The 10675-nt window shown below is 42.7% G+C and overlaps 2 protein-coding genes across 3 annotated transcripts in view; one reads left to right on the top strand and one right to left on the bottom strand.

Moving 5' to 3' along the window:
* LOC109924610 (polypeptide N-acetylgalactosaminyltransferase 11-like) overlaps window positions 1-2207 on the top strand; it is a 26766-nt gene extending 24559 nt beyond the window's left edge. Inside the window, exon 6 of the mRNA XM_048610514.1 lies at window positions 2173-2207. Within this exon, the coding sequence (XP_048466471.1) occupies window positions 2173-2207 (35 nt within the window). The remainder of the gene's footprint in view (window positions 1-2172) is intronic.
* The window catches only part of LOC109921688 (polypeptide N-acetylgalactosaminyltransferase 11-like), a 90713-nt gene that overhangs the window by 77169 nt on the left and 2869 nt on the right, over window positions 1-10675 (bottom strand). The window contains exons 2-3 of one of the 2 annotated variants that reach the window (XM_048617618.1): window positions 8860-9012; window positions 5846-6070 (exon numbers count right to left, since the gene is read on the bottom strand). In XM_048617618.1, the coding sequence (XP_048473575.1) occupies window positions 5846-6070; window positions 8860-9012 (378 nt within the window). The remainder of the gene's footprint in view (window positions 1-5845; window positions 6071-8859; window positions 9013-10675) is intronic. The other variant, XM_048617626.1, reaches the window with a different exon arrangement.

The following is a 10675-nucleotide window of genomic DNA, read 5'->3' as shown; positions in this document are numbered from 1 at the left end:
CCCATTTCTGAAGAAGGGTCTAGGCCCGAAACGTCAGCCTTCCTGCTCCTTTGATGCTGCTTGGCCTGCTGTGTTCATATTCTGATAAACCTCTTTTGCGTCCTCTCCAAAGCCTCCATATCTTTTCTATGGGTGTGGTGACCTGAACTGCACATAATACTCCGAATGTGGCCTGATTTAAGTCTTCTACAGCTGCAAAGTGACCTGCCAGCTTTTATACTTAATGCCCAGATGGATGAATGTCTTAAGGCTTCTTTACCACATCATCCACTTGTGTTGCCAGTTTTATGGAGCATACCAAGATCCATCTGTGTATCAATGCTCCTATTATTTTCTGCATAATTTCTGCTTTCATTTGACTGTCCAAAATATATCGCCTCACACTTATCCAGAGTAAAGTCCATCTTCCATTTAACACCCAACTTTCCAACTGATTTATATCCTGCTGCATCCTTTAATAATCTTCCTCACTACCACAACTCCACCCACCTTTGTGATAGCAAGAACTGCAAATGCTGGAGTCAGAGGCCTGCTGTGTTCCTCCAGCTTCACACTGTATTGTCTCCACCAACCTTTGGGTTGTCTGCAAATTACTAAACAGATCACTTACATTTGCATCCAAAGCAGTCCATGTCTAAATGCAGCAATTAGGCATAACCTAAATTTGGGCTGACAAGTGGCAAGCAACATGTATGCCACACAAGTGTCATGAAATGACCATCTCCAACAAGACATAATATAACCATTGCCCTTGATATTCAATGGTATTATTATCACTGAACACTCCACTGTCAACATCGTTGAGATTACCATTGGCCAAAAACTGAACTGGACTAGTTTTATAAACTTTGAGCAGTTCAGAGGCTCGGGGTCCTGAAACAAGTAACTCACTTCCTGACTCCACAGAACCAGTTCACGATCCCCAAGGCACAAGTCAGGAGAGGATAGTCCACACTTGTCTCAATGAGTGCAGCTCCAAAAACTCAAGAAGCTTGACACCATCTGGTCAATTGTAAACCCCGGGATATTGATATAGGGATTCAGTGATGGTAGTACGATAGAATAGCAAGGGACAGTGATTAGATTGTCTCTTATTGGAGATGGTCATTGTCTAGTATTTGTGTGAAGAGTTACCAGAATGTTACTGGGACTGCAAGGTTTGAGTTATAAAAATAGGTTGGATAGGGATTTTCTTCACTAGAATATGGGAGGTTAAAGGGTGACCTTGTAGAAGTTTATAAAATTATGAGGGGTATAGATAAGGTGAATACAAAGGTCTTTTCCCTAAGGTGGGGGAGTTCAAAACTAGGGTGCATATTTATAAGATGAGAGGAGAAAGATTTAGAAGGGACCTTAGTGACAACCTTTTCACACAGAGGGTGGTTCATATATCCAGAGGAAAGTGATGGATGCCAGTTCAGTTACAATATTTAAAAAACATTTTGACAGGTACATGAATAAGAAAGGTTTAGAGGGATTTGAGCCAAATGTAGGCAAATGAGACCAGTTTACTTTGGGAAACTTGGGCGGCATGAATGAGTGGGACCAAAGGGTCTGTTTCCATGCTGTATGACTCTATGAAACACTGCTTGCCACTTGTCAGCTCAAGAGTGGATATTGTCCAGATCTTGTTGCATTTGGACATGGACCCTTCCGTATCTGAGGAGTTGCAAAAAGTGCTGACCATTGTGCAATCATCAGCGAACATCCACACTTCTGACCTTATGATAGAGAGAAGGTCATTGACAAAGCAGCTGAGGAACTCCTGCAGAGATGTCCTGGAACTAACCTCTAACAAACGCAACTATCTTCAAATGTGCCGTGTTTGGTTCCAAACAGTAGAGAGTTTGCCACCTGATACCCACTGATTCCAATTTTGCTAGCACTCTTTGATGCCATACTCGGTCAAAAGCAGCCTTGATGTTGAGAGCTGTTATTCTCACCTCACCTCTGGAACTCAGCTCTTTTATTTATGTTTGAACCAAGGCTGTAATGAGGTCAGGAGCTGAGTGGCCCTGGCAGAACCTAAACTGGGTGTCACTGAGCAGGGTTATTGCTGTACAGGTGCTGCTTAATAGCACTTTTGATCACAACTTCCATTGCTGATGCTCGAGAGTGGATTCATGGGGTAGTAGTTGACTGGGTTTGATTTGTTCTGTTTTTTGCGTATAGGACATGCCTGGGTAATTTTCTACATTGTTGGGTAGATGGCTCACCATGCCCCAGGGATGCCCATCCTTGAGTTGCTAGGTCTGATCAAAGTCTGTCCCATTTAACACTATGATAATACCACACAACATAATGGAGGGTATTCTCAATGTGAAGGCAGGGCTTCATCTCCACGAGGGCTGTGCAGTAGTCACTTCTACCAATACTGTGATGGACAGATGGATCTGTAGCTGGCAGATTGGTAAGGATGAGGTCAAGTATGTTTTTCCCTCTTCTTTATTTTCTCTCCACTTGCCGCAGACCTAGTCTTCTAGCGGCTATGTATTTTAGGACCTAACCACCTCGATCAGTAGTGCTGCTACTGAGCAACTCTTGGTGGTGGACATTGAAATCTCCCATCCAGAGTACAGTTTGCGCCCTTCACCCTCAGTGCTTCCTCCAAGTGTTGTTCAGTATGGAGGAGTACTGATTTATCAGTGAAGGCAGGATGGTACATGGTAATCAGCAACTCTTTTCCTTGCCCACGTTTAACCTGAGGCCTTGAGACTTCATGGCATCTGGACTCAATGTTGAAGATTCTGAGGGCAACTCCCTCCCAACTGTATACCACTATGCTGCCACCTGTGCTGGGTCTGCCCTGCTGGTGGGACAGGACATATCCAGGTATGGTGATATTGGTGTCTGGGGCATTGTCTGTCAAGTATGAGTCCATAAGCATGACTGTGAGAGAGACATAGCTCTCCCAGATTTGTCACTGGCCCCAGATGTTAATAAGGAGGACTTTGCAGGGTCGTCAAGGCTTGTCTAGGTCGATGCCAAGTGGTCAGTCTGGTTTCAGTTCTGGTATCATAGCAAAAGAGACAAGAATTCTCTTTAGCCCTACTTGCCAAGGTCATTTCATAGTCCCTTATTGCTCTCCTAATTCCCTGCTTGAGTTCTTTCCTGCTTTCCTTATATTCGTCATGGGCCCTGTCCAATTTTAGCTTCCTAAACCTTGCATATGCTTCATTTCTCCTTTTGACTAAATTCAGAACTTCCTTCCTTATCCAAGGGTCCCTTACCTTGCAATCCTTATTATTCCTCCCTTCTGGAACATGCCAGTCTTGAACTCTCCCCAGCAGGTTTTTAAACAATTCTCACATGTCAAATGTGGACGTTTCTGATAACAGCTCCTCCCAATTAACACTCCCTAGCTCCTACCCAACAGTGATGTAATTTGCCCTCCCCAATTTAGTACCTTCCTGCAAGGTCCTGACTTATCCTTATTCATAGTTATCTTAAAACTTAAGTAGTTGTTTTCACTGTTAACCAAAATTCTCTCCCACTGAAAGGTCAGTCACCTGGCCAGGCTCATTAGCCAGTACTAGGTCCAGTATGGCCTCTCCTCTGGTTGGACTAACCACATACTGTTTCAAGAAACCTCTTGGATGAACTTAACAAATTTTGCCCCATCTAAGCCTCTTGTTCCAAGGGAGTCCCAGTCAATACCGGGGAAGTTAAAGTCACCTACTATGACAACTCTGTTATTATTGTACATTTCCATAATCTGCCTACATATTTGTTCTTCAATCTCTCGGTGGCTGTTGGGAGGCATATAGTATATTCCTATCAGAGTGATTGCACCCATCTTATTTTTGAACTCTATCATATTGCCTCAGTCAATGAACTCTCTAGCATGTCCTCTCTGCGTGCAGATGTAACACCATCCCTGATTAGTAGTGCAACTCCTCCACCTCTTTTGCCTTACTCTCTAGCGCATCCAAAACAACAAAACCCATGAACGTTGAGCAGCCAGACCCTCTCGCAACCAAGTCTCTGCAATAGCGACAATATCATCGTCCCATGTACTGATCCAGGCTCTAAGCTCATCTGCCTTACCTTTAATACTCCTTGCATTGAAATAAACACACTTCAGCTTATTAGTACCATCGCATTCATTTACATGTCTCTGCCTGTCCTTTCTTTCCAATTTACTGATCCTAACATCTACCTTCCCCTCAATCTCTCCACTTGCTGACCTGATGCTCTGGTTCCCAGCCCCCCTGCCACTCTAGTTTAAATCCTCAAGTAGCACTAGCACACCTCCCTGCAAAGATATTCATGCATCTCCAGTTTAAGTGCAAGCAACCCATCCCTCTTATACAGGTCGTCCCTGCCCCAGGAGAGGTTCCAATGATCCAAGAACCTGAATCCCAGCCCCCTGCATCAATTCCATAGCCATGCATTCATCTGACCTATCTTTCTATTCCTTGCCTCACTAGCACGTGGCACTGGTAGTAACCCAGTAATTACTACACTTGAAGTCCTGTTTTTCAGTCTCTTTCCTAACTCCACAGGACCTTATCCCTCTTTCTACCTATGTCGTTGGTACCAATGTGCACCACGACCTTTGGCTGCTCACACTCCCCCTTAAGTTTTCTTGCTAAACAACCCAAAATGAGTGTTCCCTTGCCTGAATTATGAAACTTTGCTATGTTCTACGCAACTCTGCTCTGCAACAAAGACTACACTTGGACAGTACGATGAGACAAAAGAATGATGACTCAGATATGATGAGAAATTAGGAAGATGTAAGAAATAACATCAGAAGTAACAACACAGTCCTTTGAGCTTACTCTGCCATTCATTAAGATCATGTTGATTATGTACCTCAACTCCATTTTCCTGCCTGATCTGCATAATAAATAAACTCCAATATTGGTCTGTAGCAGGACCACTGCTGCTGTAATTCACTGAAGAACTTATCATCTTATTTATCCATATTCTGCTGCAGTAACAGTCATGTCCAACATCTCTCCAAGTTGTCCACCCTCTAATAAACAGCATGTGGCTCAATACTAATATTGACAATCAAGTCACCTAATGTCACAGGGTCACCAGCTGCTGCAGAAACTCTCTGCACACAAAATTGCACAATAGATTATTACTTTTACTGCAATATACAGATGACTGATATTAATTACAATCAGCAGTGAGTCCCTCATGATCCTTTATGTCCTCTGATGTTCCTATCAGGTGATGGCCCAGAGTCTACAGCAGAGCAGATGGAAGGCTCATGTTGTATCATTAATTCTTAAGATGCCAATAGTTGTATATTTCTAGGAGCTTGGTTCTGAGAGGTTGAAGCATCAACTCAGCATTTGGAAGGGCAGTCTAGCCCAGTCTTTCTGGCATCTGGCAAAGGGTGTTGCAATGGTCTTTATGTACTGTTGGTCAAAGAGTTAGCAGAAGATGCTTGATTCCTATTGATTAATGTCCCTAGTATGCAATACTTGTACCGATCAGCAGTAAAACAGAATGTAGGAAATCTGATTTAGGATGGTCCGCAAGGCTAAAACTCTCACTTTCATACATACCAAAAAGGAAAGTTGCCTAATTTGCATGCTTCCTCCAGGTCCTAAATGTTTAAGTTATTCTCTGCTTGGGTTTGCATCATTCCCTTGAATTCACAGGAAATTTCAGACTAAGTTGCAAATAGAAAAATCAACCTAAATTTTGGCATTAATATTGGGTTATGAAGTTTGAGGAAATTAAGGCCAGGAATTTATAATCCAGTTATTTATAGTAGAAGATGATGCACACGAAATTGATAACTTTCACAAAAATGGCTTTATGAATCTTTAACTGCAGATTACTAAACAATCTCAGCTCGGTTTCTCATATCACTGAGCCTTACCCTTCCACGCTGGAGAACCTTTGGCCGTTTCACAGCTTTGTTAATTAACAATGGTTGTTGTACTCTGGCTTTTCCATCTGGTCCAACAATTTGCATCTCTGGGTACACATTGTCCAGATACCATTTAAATGTTTTACAATTGAGCCTTTTTCTCAACTGAACTCGTTCACTGATATCACCATAATTTTGGATTCTCAGCTCAGGCCTCAGGGCAAAGAATTGTTCCTGGAATTTTAAAAATATCCTATAGTTAATACTGCAGATAATTACATTGGTTTTACGTCTCAGAAAAGTGAAATTCATGCACAAGATGTACTAATTATCTCTGGAGAAAATAAAGGCAATTTGCTATGGGAACAATTTCAAATAGTAACCATTCAGTGAGAAAAAGTCATAAAGTTTAGTTTCCAGGGTAGGAATTAGGATTGTTATGATTGTTTATAATGACACATATGAAACACATACAAATTAGGAGCAGGTCAGTCAAGCCTGTTCCATATTCCCACCTACGCCACATAACCTTTCACCCTCTTGCTCAACAAGAATCTATAAAACAGTTTTACTGTCTTATCCAGGTTGCTCCTTGATGATAAAGGTAGCGGAAGCTTATTGTTGTTGCTTACAACAATTATATAAACCCACCAAATCAATCAAAGAACAAAGAAAATTACAGCACAGGAACAGGCCCTTCGGACCTCCAAGGCTGCGCCGATCCAGATCCTCTATCTAAATCTGTTACCTATTTTCCAAGGATCTGTATCCCTCTGCTCTCTGCCCATTCATGTATCTGTCTAGATACATCTTAAATGACGCTATCGTGCCCGCCTCTACCACCTCTGTTGGCAACGCGTTCCAGGCACCCACCACCCTCTGCGTAAAGAACTTTCCACGCATATCTCCCTTAAACTTTTCCCCTCTCACCTTGAAATCGTGACCCCTAGTAATTGAATCCCCCACTCTGGGAAAAAGCTTCTTGCTATCCACCCTGTCTATACATCTCATGATTTTGTAGACCTCCATCAGGTCCCCCTTCAACCTCCGTCTTTCTAATGTAAATAATCCTAATCTACTCAACCTCTCTTCATAGCTAGTGCCCTCCATACCAGGCAACATCCTGGTGAACCTCCTCTGCACCCTCTCCAAAGCATCCACATCCTTTTGGTAATGTGGCGACCAGAACTGTACGCAGTATTCCAAATGTGGTCCAACCAAAGTCCTATACAACTGTAACATCAATTCCAAGTTGCTACTTAGTGCCAGACTAGAGATTCTGGTTGCAATTATTCTCACTTTCCATTCAGATTTTAGAGTCATCAATCTGGACCGTGTGGAAACAAACCTTTTGTTCCAACTCGTCCATGCAGACCAGATATCCTAAATGAATCTAGTCCCATTTTCCAATATTTGGCCCATATCCTTCTATACCCTTCTTATTCATATATCCATCCAGAAGCCTTTTAAATGTTGTATTCGTACCAGCCTCCACCACTTCCTCTAGCAGTTCATTCCATACACACATCACCCTGTGAGTGAAAAAGTTGTCCCTTAGGTTCCTTTTAAATCTATCCCCTCTCATCTGAGACCTCTGCCCTCTAGTTTTGAACTCTCCCATCCCGGGAAAAAGACCTTGTCTATTCACCCTATCTATGCCCCTCATGATTTTATAAACCTCTATAAGGTCATCCCTTAGCCTCTCTCGCTCCAGCGAAAATAGCCTCAGCCTATTCAGAATCTACTTATAGCTAAAACCCTCCAATCCTGGCAACATCCTTGTAAATCTTTTCTGAACCTTTCAAGTTTCACAACATCCTTTCTATAGCAGGGAGACCAGAACTGCATGCAGTATACCAGAAGTGGCCTAACCAATGTCCTGTACAGCCACAACATGACCTCCCAACTCCGATACTCAATGCACTGATCAATGAAGGTCAGCGTACCAAATGCCCTCTTCACTATCCTGTCCACCTGGGCCTCCACTTTCAAGGAACTATGAACTTGCACTCCAAGATCTCTTTGTTCAGCAACACTCCCCAGGACCTTACTATTAAGTGTATAAGTCCTGCCTTTCCAAAATGCAACACCTTATATTTTTCTAAATTAAACCCCATCAGCCACTCCTCAGCCTTCTAGCCCTCTGATCAAGATCCCATTGTACTCTGAGGTAACCTCCTTCACTGTCCACTACACCTCCAATTTTCGTATGATCTGCAAACTTGCTAACCATACATCCTACGTTCACATCCAAATCATTTATATAAATGACGAAAAGCAGCAGACCCAGCACCAATCCTTGTGGCACACCACTGGTCATAGGCCTCCAGTCTGAAAAACAACCCTCCACCACCATCCTTAGTCTTCTGCCTTCAAACCAGTTTGTATTGTGCTATACTCAACCATTGTTTAGATTGGTAATCAAATTAATGGCCAAGTGTAGCCTTGTATACTCTAGGACCTGGTATTCAAACCTAATCCAGAATATCATGTCATAAATCAGATTTGCAGCATTAGCCTGAACAATATTGCCTGTTGGAAGGTGTTTTCTCACACCCACTGAAGTTGTCAGAAGCATATAGTGAAAATTCCATAAATTTTTCCATCGTGCCACTTGCTTAAAAGATAAACGAGTAGGCAATTGCCACAGCTACTCTGTGTAAAAATTTCTCTCGCAGATAACTCAAATGTTTACTTCACACACAAATTTCATAAACTTAGTCAGAGGAGATGCCTGCTGGCTCGTGCCTCATTGTTTTGAATTCAAATAAAGAGAGACGAGAGAATAACCAAATTTAGGATTAACCTAAAAGAACGCAGTCATGCAGGGGGACAAGACAAAAAAACAAAGAAAATAGAACTACATCAAAGAAAGCTAAATATTCACCAAGTGATGGTATTGACATTGCAAACTTCTCTCCTACTTTGAGAAAAACCAAAGCATAACAGCTGGTCAGTTGAAAAATCACAGAATTATTCTAATTCATACAGTGGGCTGTAATCTGAGTATGGGACTAAGATACTTTATACTCATCCATCCAGACATGTGCCAGTCGAAGAGAATTGTGTGTCATTGTGTCCTGTCCTCTAGGTGAACCATACGGTCGGCGTTTACGGAAAATATGCCCAACCCGAGAGCACGGAATTATTTCCAGCTCGCCACCACACATCCAAATCTGATTCAATGATATACAAGAGAAGAATAAGAAGAAAGGTAAGGTAATATTCAGAATCAAGTTTCCTGGTTCTACAGCATTTTTTATTTTATAGATTATAATTTATCAAATGTAAAATTCCCTTTTAAAAGAGGGGCTTGTCTCTGTTCATTCACCTCCTCCACCCAGGCTCCATAGGGAGCTACAGCCACAACTGCAAAAATCCTCTAACAGACTAATAAAAGAGTGATAAGTTGCAGTGGCCCAATTTGTGGCTGATAATGAATTGCAATTTCTCAAATTGTGAGATCCTAATTTCAGGAAACTCATGACACCCGGTTATAGTCCAATTTGAAAACACAAGCGTTTGGAACCTCGCTACTTCTTCAGTTGTTGGTGAGAGAGGTGGCATCATACACAGAATTTATAAGTAAAAGATCAAAGGGTCACAAACCTGATGAGGATGTATTAAACAAACCTAAGATGCTGTTAAATCTTTCATCAGTTAGAAGGTTTTAATTGATTAATAATTCTTGGACACATGCATCTCCATCAAGGATGAACACCTCAGTACCTGACTCTATTGTAAGATCATGGATAACTTCACGATGCTGCACTTCTCAAGCTCCCACTCTAAACATATTAAAACAACCATCCCCTACAGGGACAAAGCTTACACATACAGAAGATCTGTTCGGATCAGGTGGAATGCGACGGACACCTGATGGTACTGAAGGACGCCCTCATAGGAACAGGATATGATGCTCAACTCATTGATTGCCAGTTCTGACAATCCACAGTGAAAAACCATAATGACCTCCTCAGAAGGCAGACACAGGATATGACCAGTAGGGTAGCCTTCATTGTCTAGTACTTCCTGGGAGTGGAGAAACTACGCCATGTTTTTTGCAGCCTTCAACATATTATCGGTGATGATGAGCACCTCGCCAAGATCTTCCCCACGCCTCCACTTCTGGCCTTCAAACAACCACCAAACCTTAAACAGACCATTGCTTGCAGCAAACTAACCAGCCTTCAGGACAACATCGACCACAACACTATACAACCCTGTCACGGCAACCTCTGCAAGACATGTCAGATCTTCAACATTGACACTACTCATGGGAACATTACCCACCATATACACAGCAGACACTCACGTGACTCACCCAACGTTGTCTATTTCATATGCTGCAGGCAAGTATGCCCCAAAGCATGGTATATTGGTGAAACCATGCAAACGCTACAACAAGGATGAACAGACACCACGCAACAATTGCCAAACAGGGATGTTCCTTCCCAATGGGGGAACACTTCAGCGGTCAAGGACATTCGGCCTTGGACCTTCGGGTGAATGTCCTCCAAGGCAGACTTCAGGATACACAACAACGCAGAGTCACTGAGCAGAGGCTAATAGCCAAATTCGGTACCTATGAGATGGCCTCAACCAGGATCTTGGGTTCATGTCACACTACAGGTGACCCCACCATACTACACACTCTCACACACAAACAATCACACACAGATCCTCTCTCTTTTGCCCTCTCCACACACAAACACTCTCTCCGACACACATACACACTCCCTCTCTCCTACACACACATACACACGCACACTCTCTCACACACACACACACGCTCTCTCTCTCACACACACACGCACACTCTCTCTCTCACACACACAC

The sequence above is a fragment of the Rhincodon typus genome, chromosome 2 (genome assembly GCF_021869965.1).
Source record: "Rhincodon typus isolate 14 chromosome 2, sRhiTyp1.1, whole genome shotgun sequence".
In the NCBI taxonomy this organism is placed as follows: Eukaryota; Metazoa; Chordata; class Chondrichthyes; order Orectolobiformes; family Rhincodontidae; genus Rhincodon; species Rhincodon typus.
The sequence above is the reverse complement of the archived record's forward strand: the minus strand, read 5'-3'. Positions and strand labels throughout refer to the sequence as shown.